Raw genomic sequence first — 17794 nt, forward strand, 5'->3', positions numbered from 1 at the left:
CTCTGTGCCCTGGGGGACTGTGCACCTTCCGGTCCCCACATGTCCTGAGGTCCTGTGTCTGCTGGGGGGGACCCCTGAATGCTGGGGACCTACGTATCTTGAGGGGGCCCCTGTGCCCCGAGGCCTGTGTGTCCTATGGGGGTCAGTGTGCCCCGTGGGACTCGTGTCTTGGGGGGTCCCACCTGCTGTGGGGGGTCATCCACAGCCCCTGAGCTATCCATGCACCTCGGGGACCCCTATAGGACCCTCTGCACTGCAGGATCCAGGCTGTCCCACGCATTGGGCCCGGGAGGGTCCCATTCCCATGGCCCCAGTGGAGACGTTGTACAACGGGGCGGGCATGGGACGCGATAGGAATCGTCCAAGGCACGGTGAAACGGGACACAGCAGAGCACGGCGCCGCGGGGAGCCCGGGCAGGCGGTGCGGACAGGGCCCAGCTGACCATCATGTGCCTTGGGTCCGTGTTGATGCCTGGAGCCGCGCGGCTGCCAAAGAGCCATTCACAGCTCCGCGGGCAGGCCGATCCCACGGCTACCCACTTCCGCTGGGAAGCCCTTCCCTCCGGCAGGGATGGAAAGGGCTCAGCTGCATGCGGTGGGCATGGGGTCCCAGGCTGCCCCAGCGCAAAGTTACAGGGATGGGATCCCCGGAATGGAGCCAGGGCGGGCTGCCTTGAGACTCAGGGTCTGCACACCCAGCCCAGCTACATCCCCCAGGGAGGTGATACAGCAGGAACAGGGATTTATTCTATTCACTATTACTCAGCAAAAAAAGGGAACAAAGCTTCACGGGAACAAGGATGAGTTAAGGTTTGACTGTGGCTTACCTTGCTCCTTGCTCTAGGTGAAGGTGAGGGAATAAAGGATAGACAAACAAAGAAGGGGGGAAAGATTTCTTCTCCAAACATAATTAAAAGGCTGGAAAAACTGCTCCATGCACAATTCTAGTGGCACAGGGGATTCTCAGACCTTTGGAGGGTGCAGAGTATTTTGCAGAGCGAAGAAAGCTCCAGGCTTCAGGAAGCACAAAGGAGCTGAAGAAGAGGGCAGTAAAACCCCTCTGGGAATTAAGGACAAGAGCCAGGAGAACAGGGAGGGGAATAGGATGGAAATTGTGTGTAGAAGAGGCCAGAAGGGGACTAAGCTGCCATGGGGACAAGGGACAGCTGCTGTTGATTAGCCCGGACATGCTCAGACAGCCCCTGTCCCCTGTTGAGAGAGGGGCCCTGGACAAGGCCCATGGCTGTGGCTCCAGCCCCCCTCCCTGGATGGAGGCCACGTCGTGGATGCAGTCCCCTCCTCAGAAGAGCCCATTCCCACAGCGAGTCCGTTTGTGTGACTTTATTGGAGTGCGACACAAATCGGGGGTGACGCCAGAGGGTCTGGGGAGGGAGGGACACCCCGGCTCAATCCCAGTCGCCGTCGCCCTCGGGATTGTCCTCGCGGGGGGGCTCCTGGAACTGGATGTTGGCCAGCATGTCCCGCATGGCCGCCATCAGCCGGTTCACCCCCTGGTTGAGGTCCTGCGCTGCCCCGGCCTCGTCGTCGCCGTCGTGCCGGATGTCCCCCTACGAGAGAGCAGCACGGTGGTGGCAGGGACAGGGACAGCACCAGGGCCAAATCAGCAGAGGGCTGTTGCCAGCAGCGGCTGCTGGAGCAGGAACACCGTGGGGGAATGGTGCACCCAAATCCCAGCGCGCGCTCACCTGCAAGTTAAAATTTGGCAACAGCGAGCGGAAGAAGAGGGATAAAGTGCTTTCGTTGGAGGGATGGCTCATTCTGGAAGACACAAATGGCACCATGGTGAAGGTACAGCCCAGTTTGTGACTCCTCACTGGGATGTGGGCTGGGAGAACCATAGTGCTGCTGGAACCAGCCCTGAGGGAGGGAACTGAAGAGTTCCAATGGGATTCTGAATTCAGGCAACTCTGAGAAGGAACTCTGAGCAAACCAGTCATTAAGAGCACAACCAATGCCAGGTTGGAAAGGGCTTGGAGCAGCCTGGTCTACTGGAAAGTGTCTCTGCCCATAGCAGGGGGTAGAATGAGATGAGCTTTAAGGTCTTTTGAAAGCAGACCATTCCAGGATTCCATGATCCTACCAGCTCTGCTCTGAATGGATTGGTGTGGAACACACACATGGCCCCACCCCAACACCAGGGCTGGCTGTATTTAAATTTCCCTTTACCCCAAACGCTCCCAGTCAGCCATGGCCTGGGTTTTCCCTGGCTTTTGCCCTGTGGCGGGGAATGGCCAGTGGTGACCACCACAGGAGGCAGCAGGACCAGTCCAGCCTGTAGCTCTGGAGCACCACAGCTCTTCCTCTGCCATGGAGGAGCATGCCAGCACAGAGTGCCGGCGTGCAGCTTGGCCTGGGGCTGAGGGCATGCAGGGAGCACGGCTGGCTGTGCCAGAGCAGGAGGTGGTACCTTTCTGGGCGGGTGTAGGAAACAATGGAATCCAGAGGAGGGAGGGGGTCGAACCCCATCACTGGCTGGGAGGTCACCTCCTGCAGGGAGAGCAGAAAGGAGGGATGAAGGAGAAAGGAAGGAATGAAGGCTGTGCATTCAGCAGCAGCAAACATGGGCACCCACAGAAACCATGAGTGACAGGAGTTCGGATGGGCCCAGAAGGCACACAAGAGCCACCACAGCCCCTGTGCCCCAACAGGCCCCTCACCAGAGGCAGGGCTGCTGTGGCCTCCTTCATCTCCGAGAGAATGATGTGCCGGTAGATGTTCCTGGGAGCGCTCTGGTACCGGATCTTCCTCCTGAGGCGGGGAGGGGACAGAGCAGTGAGCCCTGAGCAGGCACATTCCCATTTCTGCTGCTCCAGGCACAGTGTCAGCAGCTTCCCTGGCTCTGGGGGACAAGGCCATATTGGACGGAGCTGGCTTAGAGCGAGCCAAAGGGGGTGGGAGCTGCTGAGCTCTGGAGAAAGAGCAGAGAGCTCAGGAATGAGCAGATTGACCTTGGTTTAGGACACCTGACAGCTCTCTCCTGTTTCTCAGCACTGGGAAGTGTTTCTAAGCTCTCACCTGCCCTGTGTGGCCATCCCTGCCAGGCCACCCCTTCACCCTCCCCAGGATGTTTCCAGGGTACAGGTTACAGCCAAGCCTGGGAAAGGCAGTGCAGGATATGCAGCGCAGGTTCAGCTCTACATTCCCATTTGTGAAAAACATGGAAGAGCCACTGCCTTCCTGGCCCCATGCTGTGACCTTCAGCATCAGACCAGCAGCTGTGGGGCTCTGAGCTCTGTCCCAGACACCGGAACTGCTGCTGCCCAGGACAGACCCTCTGTCCCACTCTGTCCCTGGCACAGGAACCCTGCCCTGCACCCTGTGTGCTCACTTGTGCTCGGCCTCCTGCACCAGCGCGTCCCGGGCGTCCACCATGCGCAGAACCTCGTGGACGTGGGGCTCCAGCCAGGCCATGACAGCCGGGTCCTTCCACAGGGCGTGTGTCCTGCCCACGTACAGGGATGTCAGCTGGTTCAGGGCGGGCGACTGGCTATGGGAGATGGCTGTTACTCACGGCACCCTCCTCCTCCTGCTCCTCACGGGATGGTGAGAGCTCAGCTCTGTGCTGGCCTTTGGCGTGGGAACACGAGAGGACTCGCAGGCTCCCGCCCGGATACTGCCATCCACCTCCACCAGAACTTCTGCCTCCATCTATTTTTAGGCTAAGCAGAGCCATGAAATGAGGGAACACTGCCCTGGCCTGAGGGAGAGCCTCTGCATGCTGAGGAAGACCACGTGTCAAAGGAAGGCAGACTGGTTGGAGACAGCCTGCCCTGGGAGGACACACGCGTCGCCCTCCCTCCCTGCACACACCAACAGGCTCTGGGCTGAACTTCTGACCCGTCCACCTTGAGCTGAGGTGGGTCTGTCAGCCCGATCCAGAGGCCATTATGGAAATCCATTATCAAAAGGATTATCAAATGAGGCATTACCAAAAGAGCCTACTCAGGGAACCCAAACAAGCTCCTCCATTAGCTGTCTGAGCATGCAAGATCCCCGCCGCCGGCAAAATCGATCCCTTTGCCGAGAACATGTCCAGGCCTTACCTGATCTGGGCATTCAGCCCAAAGAAGGGGTGGGAGGCAACCCTGGCGTCGGGCTGCACGCTGCAGTGATCCAACAGCGGCATCAGAACTGCAAGACAAAGGCAGAGAACTCCTCTGGACCTGCTGGTAAGGGGGCAGTGTGCAGTGGGGTCACCCCCTACTCCTCAAGGCCAGAACCCCCTGGGGCACCAACAAGGACACAAGGAGGGGCTGAGGACACTGCTGGTCCCTGTGCTCACAAGGGCATTATTTCAGTCACCTCAACGAGCAGCCTGAAAGATGCTTCCAGCCCCCACAAACTGAATCTCTGTTGGAGAGCTGGTTCTTCCTGCTGCACACACCCTCCCCTGGGCCTGAGGGCTGTGTGCTCCTTTCATGGACAGCAGCACCCACAGGATGAAAGGGAGAGTGATGGGCACCCATGGGGAGACCACATCCAAAACAGAGCTGTGCCTTGGAGGGAGAGCCAAGGAGACTGGCTTGTCCTTGCCCCGGGCAGCCCCGAGGAGGTGAGACATCTCCCTGCTCCAATATTCCAGCTCTCACCCTCCCCCAGCCTGCTCACCCCTGACCATTGCTGCTGGAGGAACATCAGCTGCTCTGGGGAGGGTGGGCAGAACCACGGAACCACAGAACTGAAAGGTTGGAAAAGCCTTCAAGATCATTGATCCCAAGTGTTCCCACAGCACTGCCAAGGCCACCCCAAACCCATATCCTCAGGTGCCCTGTCCACAGTCCCTCCAGGACTGGGGACTCCACCCCTGCCCTGGGCAGCTGTGCCAGGGCTGGACAACACTTCTGGGGAAGGAATTGTTCCAAATACCAAACTTTGAAGCTGTTTCCTCTTGTCCTGTCCCTGCTCATGGGAGCAGAGCCTGACCCCCTACAGCTGCACCCTCCTGTCAGGGAGTTGTGCAGGACCGAAGGACCCCCTGAGCCTCTTTTTCTCCAGGCTGAGCCCCCCAGCTGTCTCGGCTGTTCCTGATGCTCCAGCCCCTTCTGCAGTTCCCTTTCCCAGACACGCTCCAGCCCCTCAGTGTCTGTGCTGGGGTGACGAGGCCAGCGCTGCACTCACTCCACCACACTGGGCACAGGCACTGCCGTTCTGCCCCACCGCTTCCGCTCTGACTCAGGGCTCCCTCCCCAAAGGCCTTTGGCAAATTCCTGCCGAGAATCCAGTCCCGCCTGCCGGGAACGCAGCCCCAGCTCTCCCAGGACAGTGACAAAGCCCTCACCGAGGATGGCCTCACCAGAGGGGACAGACTCACCGCTTGGGAACATGATGAGCGCGAGCTGGATGAGCCGGGCCGCTCGCTCCCGGGCCTGGCTCCGCTCCAGCTCCGGGCGCTCTTCCTGCTGGCTCAGGAAGAAATAGGCCAGTGGCACCGAGAAGGCAAAATTGGGCAGCTGGGACAGATTCCGGTGACTCTGCAGCATCAGGGAGAGAGAGGTACCGAGAAGTGATGCTGTGCAGCAGAGCTGGGCTGTGCGGGGTCGGGGCTCTGCCTGCTGGGGTTAAGTGAGCTCCCAGCCGCTGGCTCGGTGCCCCCACAGCTGAGTGAGCAATTCTGAGTTCTCACAACTACTTGCAGGACCCAAGGATTACAGGAACCAACAGCCCAGGCTTTATGGATCATTCCAATGCCACTGGGATGGCAGCTGGACTGTGAGACGCCCAGGCAGCCATCCCCTCACCTCTGGCCACTCACCTCCCACTCCTGGAAGAGGCGGGTCAGGAAGGTGTATTCCCTGGCCCGCAGGGACAGGAAGTCGATCAGCAGCAGCACACAGAGCGGGTCATCCTCAGGATCAAGGCTTGGGAGCAGGGGGAGAGAACAAACTCAGTGTCACAACAGCTGAGAGAGCTGCCCTGATTTCTGAGTCAAACAGCCTCTCCCAGTGACATCCAGTGACTCAGCAAGTGGAGAGAACAGGAACACGGTCGCTCCCACATGGCCAGTGGGATGACAGAGTGGTGCTCTGCGTCCCTACAGAGGGGACAGTCCCCTGCCACCACCCAGGAGGAGGATCAGTGGCCACAAACTGAGCGGGCTGAAGCCACTGCCACACTTTGCTCTGCCGAGCCTCCAAGCTCAGCCACAGTTTGGCAGTCACAGGCCAGCCAGGGCTCCTCCTCACCCATCACCTCTCCATGGACACCAGCACAGACCTGTGCAGCTCTAAGGGGGAATGTACCCACACCAAGCCCAGGAGCAACAGAACCTGTCTGGGGTGACTGTCCCCCCCAAACCCAGACACTCCACCCTCGGTGGAGGCACCTACCTCAGGATGAGCTTGCAGAACTCCAGGGCTGTGCGGGGACAGCCCCTCTTCTCCAGGAACATCAGGTGCTTGAAGAGAGCCAGGAAGAAAGCCCTGCATGAGAACAGCAGCAGGACTTAGAGGCCAGATGTGGAAAGAAGTAGTTTGTGCCACTCAAAAAAGGGGACACAGTCATCAAGAGCTCCACACCCTCAAGCATCACCTTGTGGTGTGGCATGGGGTGCCACAGACCCCCCCCCATGCTCCCATCTCTTGTTTTTCTTATCTTTTTGTGCAAGAACAGGGACAGAAAACTCACAACCTGCTCTGGAGACTGGTACCAAGACAAGTAAATCCCCCAAGTCCACATCCTGCCTTGTCCCAGGAGTGTGGGGACAGTGACACAGAGTGGGGAGGCCAAACACCTGAACTGGTGATACAGGTCACTGATGGCACAAAGTATGTCAGCCAGAGGGACTGAAATGTGAGCACCCTCCAGGTACAGCAGTTTGGGAGAGATGGCTTGGCTCAGCTGACTGGAAAATTCCCAGAATAAAGTCACCTTTCCCAGCAGCTGCAGAGCTGGAGTTACATAAAGATCCAGGCTGGGAGGAGTGTGAGTGCTGGGGGTGACGGCTGGAAACACACAGCAAGGATTTTTGTGACCATTTTGGGCTAAGGGGTACTAATGGCATGAGAAGGATATGACAGGGAGGGACAGTTCCTACTGCAGGAAGGTATCCCTTGGGAAAAGGGATGCTTTGTGCAGAAGCTTCCACGCACGAGCTGCCTGTGCTCCAGCACCATTCCAGGAGCCCCCAGCAGAAAGGGACACTCAGGGGTCTCCCTGGATGAGCAGCAGTGGTGAATCTGGGTGGCTGTGGCCAAAGGGGCTCCAGCTGAGCCCCCCTGCTGCCCAGCCCTGCTCACCTGTTCTCTGGGCGCCGGTAGTCCAGCCTGCAGGTCCCACTGGTGAGGCTGAACACCGGGTGGAAGGCGCACTCCAGGCTGTACAGTGCCCGCTCTGGGGAGAGCAAGGTCAGTGTCAGGGACAGGACAGGGACACCAGCCCAGCACAGCATTGCCCAGCACTCTGTTTGGCCCCAAAGAGAGGAAACCAGCTCGTTCCCAGCCCAGCCAGGCACAAAGCACTTCACACAATGTGGTGGCAACAGGTACCAGGGCAGTGAGCACTTCCACGATAGATCACACTCTGGTGGGAAAAGGAACCATTCTGGGATGGAGGTTGGTCCAGGAAAAGCCAAGTTCCTGCCCTCCACTGCCCCAGCCAGGGAAGGATTTCACACCAACACATCTGCTCCTCACCTCACGCTTACCTATGAGATCCCGGGCCATCTCCTGGTCCTCCTGCATGCGGCACACGTCGCTGAGCTGCAGCAGGGAGTCCACGTGGTACGGGTTCATCTGGAGCAGCAGCTGCACAAGAGCATTGCAAAGACTCTGGGTCATTACCAGTGGCTCAGGAATTTGGTCACTGACCCAGGTACCTTCCAGCAGCCAGCTGTGTGACACACAATGCCAAGAGCTCCCTTACTCCCACCCTGCCAGATCCATCCCTGAGCTGGAAGGGCCCAGGGAGCTCTGTCCCCACCACGTGCAGGATGGGAGCCCTCAAAGGCAGCCTCCCTTGGGCAGCTCCCTCCCAGCTTTTCCAGCAGAGCCCATGCCAGGCCTTTGCTCATCTTCTCTGTCCTCCTCCAGATGTCTCCCAGCTCCTCCATTTCCTTGGAAAGGAGAGAACGAGATGCAGGCACTGTTACAGGTTTGGGGTTTTTTCTCTATTCCTCAACAGTTCTAGGCATTTGATCAGGTTTTGCATCCTCTGGATACTGAGAGGACATTTGGACACATCAATTACAAATCCAGGAATCAGCAATAGTAATGGATAATAATAATAATAATAATAAATATTTACTTCCAGGCTTCAGAAGAGAAGTTTAATCTAAAACCTCTCTCAATTCACTAATTATATTATAAATAGGCTTTTCTCAAGTACCTAAAACCTAAGTTCAGTAAAAAATACTGAAGCTACAAATCTTCTCACAGTTTAGTTTGGGGATTTTTTTTTCCTCCTAAAACTGAAAAAAAAAAAAAGCTTCCAAAGCTCCAAAAGTTTCCATCTGAAGGGTGGGGACCTGTGGGACCACCAACAGCACAAAGACTGGATGTTCCAGGCTGGCCCAGGCCAGCCTGAAGCCACTTGCCTGATGCTTAACCTCCTTTCTTAAGGGGTAGAACTATTAAGCTCCTCCCCAGCCCACTTTTTGGGGGGACATGGAGCACTGTGATGGGAAAAAGCCAAGGAAGGTCACCAAGGGTGACCTTTGAACCTACCAGCAAGGGCAGAAAAACTCACTGAACAAGAGGCTCCCCAAAAGTGATGTTTTATGTGCTGAAACCACAGCAACAAGGCAGAGCTGGGCTCCACCTATGCCAGGACTGTGGTGACCATGGACAAACTGTCTGGAATTGCCAAATCCATCTGTTAGATCTTACCCTTAACAGAAAAGGGGAAGACTTGAAGCTGTACAAATGTCCTCAAATTCAGCCTGACCCCCTAAGAGGGTCAGAGCTTCCAGATTATAACACCATGGAAAGCCTGTCCTGTGTGGGGAACTGAGCTTGAGCTGTCCTTGGGACACTCACTGCTGCACAAGAATTACCTTGGCTCACTTAATCCAAATCCCTCAATCCAGGCAGAACTGCTGAGCTGGAGAGAGCCCCGCAGCCCTGAGCTGAGGGTGGGAAAGCAGAAGGAAGTAAACTTTATTTAGCAGACAATGGGCTCTTTAAAGAACATCCCCAGGGCATGTATCCCAGCTCATGTGGCCAGACCTTTCAGAGAAACATCCCTCAGTTATGGTTTAGTTGGGTGCAGAGCAATTTTGCTGTTGCTTATCACTCCAAACTATAAATGTTACCATACAGCTTAATGAGCTCGGACACGCATGAAGGACTCCCAACACAAGAGCCTGTTTTGCTGAAATACCAAGAAAAGACACATTTTTCATCCTTGCAGGAGTTTATAAATAGAACAGCTGTTAGTTTGGATTGCCAGTTCACGATGGGTTTATACAATATTCCTCCTTTCCCAGCTAAGAGCTGAGACAAGGGGGCTTTGTTCCCACCCTTGCAGCCAAACGGACAGTTCCTGTGGGCTCCTCTCTCAGAAGGTGACCTGGCACATGCTTGGCAGAGCCACCAAGGCTCGGCCACCAGCCACCAGACCTCCTCTGCACCAAGGAGGTCACTGCTTAACAAGGGGACAGCACAGCTCAGCACTTAGTGCTGCCTCACCCCACACAGAGGGACACAGGGCTCTACTCTCCAAACAAGTCCTAACAGCCCGAACAAGCCTGGAGATAAATAATCCAAGGTTCTGCAGAGGGGTCTGGACAGGATGGATCAAGGGGATGAGACCAGAGGGATGAAGGATAACACGGTGACAAGCTGGGTTCTCCTTGTGGGTCACACCACCCCATGTATGAAACAGGCTGGGGGGAAAGTGGCTGGGAAAGGACCTGGGGGTGCAGGAGACAGTGGATGGACAGGATCCCAGGTGGGCACCTGGCCTGTGTCAGCCAGGTGTGCCCACAGCAGCAGGGCAGTGCCCATCCTCTGTGCTGGCACTGCTGGGGCACTTCCAGCCCTGGGGTCAGTTCTGGGCCCCTCACCCCAACACAAACATCAAGGGGCTGGAGCATGTCCAGGGAAGGGCAATGGAGCTGGAAAAGGGTCTGGAGCAGCAGAAACAGCAGAGGGAGCTGGGGGGCTCAGCCTGGAAAAAAGGAGGCTCAGGGGGAACCTTCTGGCTCTGCACAACTCCTGACAGGAGGGGACAGCCAGGGGGGTCAGGCTTTGCGGAACAGAGGAACAGGGACAGCACAACAGTTTCAAGCTGTGGCAGAGGAGATTCAGGTTGAATATTTGGAACAATTCCTTCCCCAGAAGTGTTGTCCAGCCCTGGCCCCAGCCTGCCCACAGCAGGGGTGAATTCCCCATCCTTGGAGGGACTTTAAAGCTGTGTAGATGTGGCACCTGGGGACATGGGTTTGGGGTGGCCTTGGCAGTGCTGGGGGAACAGCTGGCTTAGAGGCTTTTCCAACCCAAACGATTCCACTGGAATGCACCAGCCCAAGGTCCCAGGGAAAGGGGCTGCAGGAACACAGGAGGGAACAGCACCACCAAGCCAACGTACCACGATGTTGTTGGGGTCCATGGACTCCACAGCGTCCAGGAACTTGAACTGCACCTGCTGGTACTCACGGTGGTGCTCGAAGGTGAAGTGCTGCACCCCCCTCCGGGTGTCCAGCAGCTGCATGGTGATACCTGCAGGGTGCAGGGGAGACCTGGGTACCCCAAGAGAACCTCCTCTGCTCTCTCACAGCATCACTGGGTCCACAGACACACGTGGTTTTGGAAACTCACAGAGAATTCCACTCTTCCCCCCGCTGCCATGAGTCCAAGCCTCAAACCCACCCAAAAAGCCCAGGCTGCTCATTCTCCCCAGGGATACTTCTCATTATCCAGCAATTCTGCAGCTAAGTGGGAAGCACCCATGCCCTGCTACCTCCAAAAGAGGGGGAGGGAGATTTGTACCCCCAAATTGTAAGGTACAAGTCCACAGAGCTCTCTGTTGAGGCAGGAGGTGTATTTCCACCAGCTGAGGAGCAGGTCCCTCTTAGATTCCATGCCCTGAGCAGCATCCATGTCACATGGGCCAGGGGCTAAGAGGCAGGAGGCAGCCCCAAAGGCCTCACCTGTCTTGCTGTAGCGTGGCCAGGTGTTCTTGGGAGCTGTCAGCCACATGCTGCGGACGTACTGCCGCTGCCGCTGCCTCGGCCTGGGGAGGGAACACACAGCTCACAACCTCTCTGCACTGACAGCAGCAGGATGAAACCACGTTAAAGGGGAAAATGAGGTCCAATTTCTTCCCCACAGAGAGCTACACAGAGCTGTGCCCAGAGCTCTATGTCTGCCTCCAAGACACACCACACCTGTGCTCAGGCTCTGCCTTATGTGCACCATCTAGGCCAGGCAGTGCCTCCAGCATCTCCGCTTCCAGAGCTTCTCTCCCTGTTTTTATCCCTGCCAAACCCTCAGCTGCCTCTGTGCTTCAAACAGCTTCCCAGGTCCAATTAGGAGAGCTCCACATCCTTCTGACTCATCTCTCTTCCCAGCAGGGCCTTCAAATGTCCACTGGATTAGTTTAAGCTGTACTCAAAAATGCCCAATTTATTGGCTCAGGAGCAATTCGGGATCAAGGCTACTCTGAGGGAGCCACACCTCCTCAGAAAGGGATCACAGACTACCCTAAGGTGGAAAAGACCCACACAGATTATTAAGTCCAGCTCCTGGCCCTGCACAGGACAATCCCAAGGAACTGCAGTTTCTTCCTCAAGCACCAAATGCTCCTCCAAAGACTCTCTCCCTCCTTCAGCTCAGACCATTCTTGGTTTTCCAGCCAGCTCATGGAAGTGGGGATTTTGTGGATGACAGTGAGCACAGTGCAGTGGATAAATGCAGAGACATCACACCCAGGGAGCAACAGGCTCCCTGGGCCCCTGGATACAGGGGGCATGACATGCTGAAAGTATTCAGGGTTCACTTTCTGTCCAGAGGCTCTGGAATTGCAACAAGGGATGACTGTGGAGAAACAAACAAAATCTATGTGCCTGCACTCTGTGAACTTGAGTGAAAGGACTTTGATGGTTTGGAAATAAATGAGAGGGGAAAGGTGCAAAAGAAAAAGCAAACGCCAGTAAAAGCCTGGAGAAGTCTTTCCCCACCTTGTACATATTGCAGAAAATATTCCTCTGCCCCAATAAGCAACTACTAAATTAATAACACACCCTGAGCCTGGGATTACCTGCCCAGGTGTGGCACTGGGGACTCCATGAGCCCTGCCAAGGGCAGGACAGACACACCTCCTTGGATTTGGAAAGGGTTTAATACCAAATTCTGGACTAACCTCTGGTCCCCCAGCACAGCACGAGCCCCAAAGTATCTCTTCAACTCATTCTCTGGATTCAAGTTCCTGAGAAGATGGAAAGAAAGAAAAGCTCCATCAGTTAAACAGTGCCACACTCAAGTCTCTCCATCAACACCCAGCACCCCAAAGTGCCTCTGGAAAACCCCCAAACTGTCACACACTCCCCATTGGCCAGACATAGCATGGAGAAAGGAGACTGAAACTGCCAGAACTGGAAGGGAAAGCCCTGCTCCGTGGACAGGGTTTCTTCCTGCCCTGCTCCAGAGCTGGGGAATACTGCTGCTGCCCTCTCCAGGGCAGCCAGAGCCTTAGCTGGGATGTTCCTGGGAACAGCCAGGGCTCGGGAGCACAAGTGAATCCCATGGCAAGCTTTACACACCAGGGCTACTGGCACCTCTGCAGAGGTTCTGAGGCTGGAAGGTCCCTCTGGAGACTATTTTAGTCCTGCCACCACTGCAAGCAGGCCTGGCAGCAGAGAATCCCCATCAGAACCAAACACAGCTCCCAGAGGAGCAGACAGGAGCAGGGATGTGCACAACCATCCCAACCCTTTCAATCAAGGTGCAGAGCTCCTGGCCAGGTCACACTGGGAAGGTCCCAGCCCCGCTCCTCAGGGAGCAGATGTCCCTCAGACCGAGGCAGAGGCGGGTGGGAGGCAGCAGCACCTGTGCTCCACGTAGAGCAGGGGCCGGCTGTCAGCGGTGACCCCGCCCTGGGTCTGTGGGGCCAGCCTGGGGTCCTCGATCCTCTCCAGAAGGCTGTCAATGTCCTCCAGGTCGTTGTCTTCCTTAAGAAAGGCAAAGCCAAGGCATTTGTTACAGGCTGAGTCACAGCAGCCTGCAGGCCACCCAGCACAGATCACACCCAGCTGCCTCCAGCTCATCCTGATCCCAGGGTGAGGGGCTGTGGCTCTTCAGAGAATCCCGGAATGGTTTAGGTTGGAAGGGAACTTGAAGCTCATCCTGTTCCACCCCCTGCCCTGAGCAGGGACACCTTCCACTATCCCAGGCTGCTCCAAGCCCTGTCCAACCTGGCCTTGGACACTGCCATGGATCCAGGGGCAGCCACACCTATTCTGGGCACCTGTGCCAGGGCATCACCACTCTCCTCACAGGGAAGAATTTCCTCCCAATATCCCATGTAACCCTGCCCTCTGATAGTGTGAAGACATTTCCCCCTGTCCTGACACTCCAGGCCCTTGTCCAAAGACATCTTAAATATTTAAATAACCAGCCATCACCCTCTACTGTACACGGAAACACCAAGTTACTGCCGTGAGCCTCGTGACAAGGTCTCAAACACACACATGACTTTCATCCAAGTCTCCCATTCCCCATTTTCCAACCACCCCAGGAATCCATCCAGCTGCTCACATCCTACAGTTATACAACACTTTAACCCGATTTCCCCCCATTTTCCCCCAACAAACACCAAGTGACACATTTCTTACGTGCCTGTTGCACATCCTCCTCATGATGTCCATGGGTGGAACACAGAATTCCATTCAGGACACCCAAGCTGCACTGCCAGGCTGCCTTTTCAAGCTAAATTTAGCCCCTGTGCGTGGAGTGCACACAGGAAAGGGATAATGTGCTCTGCATGGAAGTGCTGGAACAGAGGCTGCATTATCCCTCACTGGCAAACCCAAGTGCCTGGGTCTGGGTGTCCACCCAGCCTCCAGCTGGCACATCTGCCCCTGCTGCTCAGTATTCCTCGACTGGGAAAGGAAACAGGCTCTCCAAGAGGGTTCTCCACCTCAGAAACTCACTCCTGAGTGGCATTCCCAGGGAGGAGGTGGCCAGCTGGGTGCTGGCCCTGCTGTCATGGCTTAGCCACTCACTCCAGAATCCGGTGACTCAGGATGGTGACCGAAGACTCTCCCTGGAGTAAACAGGGAGGTTGGACTCCACCACCTGGGAGATCTTCTCCAACCTTAAGGATTCTGTAATTCTGTGCACAGTTCAGACTCAAACCCCACCAGAAAACCAGCTCCCACCTGAACCTCACTCCTACTGAATTAGGGAGATCAATGACTTTACCCATCTGCTTCTTCCAGCTCTGGGGTCCCAGCACTGCTCTCCCCATCCATGGCAGCGGATGGAATGAGATGAGCTTTAAGGTCCCTTCCAATCTAAACCATTCCAGGATTCCACGATCCTAAAGAGGCTTCTTTAAATTTTGAAACTGCTTTTTTTGCCTTGGATCTCTCCTACAGTCACCTCAGAATTCCCACTTTGCCAGCCCCACTGGAGGAACCAGCCTGGTCCCTGACTCAGAACACACACAGACATACCACAGTCTCTCCTGCTGAATTTTTCTTGGTTTTCCTTTTCTTTTTTTTCTTCCGTGGCTTGTTACTCGTTGCCAGCTGCAAAGACAAAGGCAAGAGCTGTCAGCATTCCCAGGGGTGCCAGCTCCATGGGAAGAAGAGCATTTCCCACGGGGATCAGCGCACTGAGGGTCCTTAAATGAAACCAAAAATCACTCTTTAGTGTTTGTTAGTGGGAACAAAAAAAAAATGGAAATCAAGACACATGGAGAAAATGGAGGAAAGCACCAAAGATTCACACAGGGTTAAACCTCAGCTGACTTTCGCATCAGTCTGAGGCTACAAAATGACAAGAGAAACAAGTCTAGCTGTACCAGGTGTGGAGGAAATGCTTCAGCCTCTCTCAGTCCCCAGGATAAGCTGCATTTCTGTTTTTCCAGGGTGCAGGACAGTTCCCAATTTCACTCCCATTTCCCCAAAAACCAAGACCTGACAAAGGTCCCAGTGCCAGAGTTCCTCTCCCCACAGATGCAGCTGCTCCAGCTCAGGATGTTAGGGGCATTCCCTAACCTGACTGGCACTGCTGGCAAGCAATTTCCAGGGTTTAGCAGGTAACTCAGCAAGGGACCACAGCATCAAGGAATGGTTTGGGGTGGAAGTGACCTCAAAATTTATCCAGTTCCTATCCCCTGTCTAAGCAGGGACACCTTCCACTAGACCAGGTTGCTCCAAGCCTTGTCCTGGCTCTACCCAGGAGCAGCAGCTGCCTGCCCAGGCTCCCAGGGAGCTCTGGGAGCAGCCACAGGTGTGTCCTGCAGTGCTGGCACAGCCAACTCACCAGGTCAGGACCCCTGGAGTCACTGCTCACACAGGGACACACTGCCCAGAGCACCCACAGCCCCTGGGCTGGCAGAGGCCACTGGCACAGCTGGAATGCACAGACAGTGGACTTTGCTCCTCTGCCACCCAAACCAGGGACACAAACCCCAAGTGCACAGCAAACGAGTGAGACCAGGGGCCAAGCTCCTTTGCTCCTCCAACCCTCTTCTCTGGTGAGATCTGGGCAGGCCATGCCATGGGAAATTGTTAATTAAATGCCCCTTTCCTTACAAAATCCTGCAAGGAGACACTTCTGGGCTGACACAGACCACAGGAGGAATCCTGATATCCAATGACAACAAATCACTACGGGCAGGAAGAGGTTCAGTATTCAGTCCTCACATCCCCTGTTCCAAAACAAATGCCCCCTTGAGACCACTCCTCCCTGGCCTGACCTCAGTGCTCATGTGGACACAGCACAACCTTCCTCGGGTGCCTCCTCTCTGGAGCTGGAGAACCCCTCTGGATCCTAGCACAAACCCAGCCCCCGCACCACAGTGCCCACCCTCTCCAGATGTGAGTTCCCAGCCTGAAGTGCGCGTCCCTGGCAGCGGTTACCGTTCTGTCTGGCTGCTCAGCCTCCTGCCCCTCTCTCTGTCCATCACCGTCTGTCCCTGAAGGGGGCACAGTCCCCTCCTTGCTCCTGTCCCTGCTGCCCTCGGGGCTCCCTCCTGCCGGGTCCTGCTGGCCGAGCCGTGTGTCCGGCCACTCCTCTCCGGCCGCCGCCTCATCCTCCGACTCCTCAGCTGGGATCTGCAAACACAGGGACAAGCTGCAGGGACAGCATTCCCCAGGGATCTGCTCCAACACTCCTCCTGCACACAGATGGAGGTTTGGACCCCCCTCATGTCCAGCATGTCACCCAGGGGCTGCCTGGACAGTCCCACGCACGTGTAGGGGAGCACAGGACCCCCGCGGTGTGTCCCCTCACACCAGACTCTGCTCTTCCCTTGGGAGAGCTTCCAAACCCAGCCTTGCCTATGCCCACACAGCCAGGCCTCGGGGAAGGACAGGGAATGGCTGGGGCTGGAGGAGGTGTCTGGAGAGCAGGACTGGGCTCTGTCACCCCAAGGACCCAGCAGTGCCACCAGGGCCCATCTGACATCCAGCACTGGGATCCTGCAGTGCTGGGAAGGTGGCAGGGATGCTCCTAAAAACATTTTTACCAGTCCAGCTCTGACAACATCCAAACCCAGCCCCTCCAGGCCTCTTTCCCGTTTCCTCCCAGTTCAGCCCCAGTTGCTGCCCCCCACCCTTCTCACCACCCAGACCGATCACTGCCACCCCAACCACTGACCCCAAATCACTGCCACACGCACTGTCACCTCTGCCACCCCCACTGTGAGCCCCCCTCAGTCACTGCCCCCCTGTTCCCTCCAGTCAGCCCCAAAGCCCGTCAGCCTCTGCCCGCAGGTCACTGTCACTCCAGCCACCCCCACTGACTGTCACCTTGCTGCCACCCAAGTGTCCCCAGCAACGTCCCCGACTGCACACCCAGCTGTCACCCCCAGTCACTGCCCCCCATATGCCCCCCCAGTCACTGTCCCCCGAGTCCCTGCCGCCCCAGTCACTGTCCCCCGAGTCCTGCCACCCCAGCTGTCCCCAGCCGCTGCACCCCGGGGCCCCCCGGCTTTGCCCCCCCTCACCAGCTCGAAGCGGTTGCTGACGGCGGCGCGGGCCGGCCCGCGGGGCCCCTTCCCGGGGGCTGGCGGCGGCCCCCCTTCACGGGCGCGCTCCGGGCCGGGGTCGAGGCCGAGCTCGCCCAGCCCCGGCCCCTCCTGGCCCCGCTGCTCCCCCCGCAGCCGCCTCAGGGCCCGGCGCGACATCGCCCCCGCCCGCTCCGCGCCTGCGCCCGCACTGCGCCTGCGCGCCCGCCCCGCGCCGGCTCCGCCCACTGCCGCTGCGCGCAGCCATTGGCTGATTCTAAGAAGACCACGCCCCCTGCGCGCCGGGATCTCCGTGGCGCTCCGCGCGTGAAATGTGTCCCGGGGCGGGGAGCGCGGAACCGGGAACGGGCAAGGGTGGGGACCGGACCCGGCCCCGCGACACCGGTGGGGACCGGGACACGGGCTGGGCTGGGCCCGCGGCTGGGAGAGCTCGGGAGTAGGGAGGGGGAGTGGGAACGGGGAGCGGGGTTTTCCCACGGTGCTGTGCGGGGTCAGGGGTGGGCACAGCCCAGGGGGGAAGAGGGATGGCGGTGAGAGATGGGCGCGTTGAAACGGAGTGCCCCCATCCCCGATCCCTTCACAGTTCGCAGCGCTCTTACCCCGCTCCCCCGTGCACTCAGGAGCAGCCACGCGGCCCCAG

The 17794-nt window shown here is 57.2% G+C and overlaps 1 protein-coding gene across 1 annotated transcript; it reads right to left on the reverse strand.

The window, feature by feature from the left end:
• Positions 1-1356: 1356 nt before the first annotated feature.
• On the reverse strand, positions 1357-17333 carry TCF25 (TCF25 ribosome quality control complex subunit). Its single transcript, XM_084215036.1, has 18 exons — positions 17134-17333; positions 16046-16240; positions 14633-14707; positions 13005-13126; positions 12319-12384; positions 11108-11190; positions 10546-10676; positions 7664-7763; positions 7257-7350; positions 6348-6440; positions 5774-5879; positions 5333-5492; positions 4065-4152; positions 3350-3508; positions 2679-2769; positions 2429-2508; positions 1707-1779; positions 1357-1568 (listed from the first exon to the last, which is right to left on the reverse strand). Exons 1-18 carry the CDS (start codon positions 17311-17313, stop codon positions 1407-1409), a joined length of 2058 nt encoding a protein of 685 aa, XP_084071162.1. The 5' UTR covers positions 17314-17333; the 3' UTR covers positions 1357-1406.
• Between the last annotated feature and the right edge of the window lie 461 nt (positions 17334-17794).

The sequence above is a fragment of the Fringilla coelebs genome, assembly GCF_963513975.1.
Source record: "Fringilla coelebs genome assembly, chromosome: 14".
NCBI lineage: Eukaryota > Metazoa > Chordata > Aves > Passeriformes > Fringillidae > Fringilla > Fringilla coelebs.

Bases quoted from the DNA above. Each gene is read 5' to 3' on its own strand.
- TCF25 (XM_084215036.1), bottom strand. From the start codon at position 17,313: ATGTCGCGCCGGGCCCTGAGGCGGCTGCGGGGGGAGCAGCGGGGCCAG. The intron at 5,493-5,773 runs GTGAGTGGCCAG...CTGATGCTGCAG, and splicing joins GCCTCTTCCAGGAGTGGGAG to AGTCACCGGAATCTGTCCCA. The intron at 2,509-2,678 runs GTGAGGGGCCTG...CTCTCCCTGCAG, and splicing joins CCACAGCAGCCCTGCCTCTG to GAGGTGACCTCCCAGCCAGT.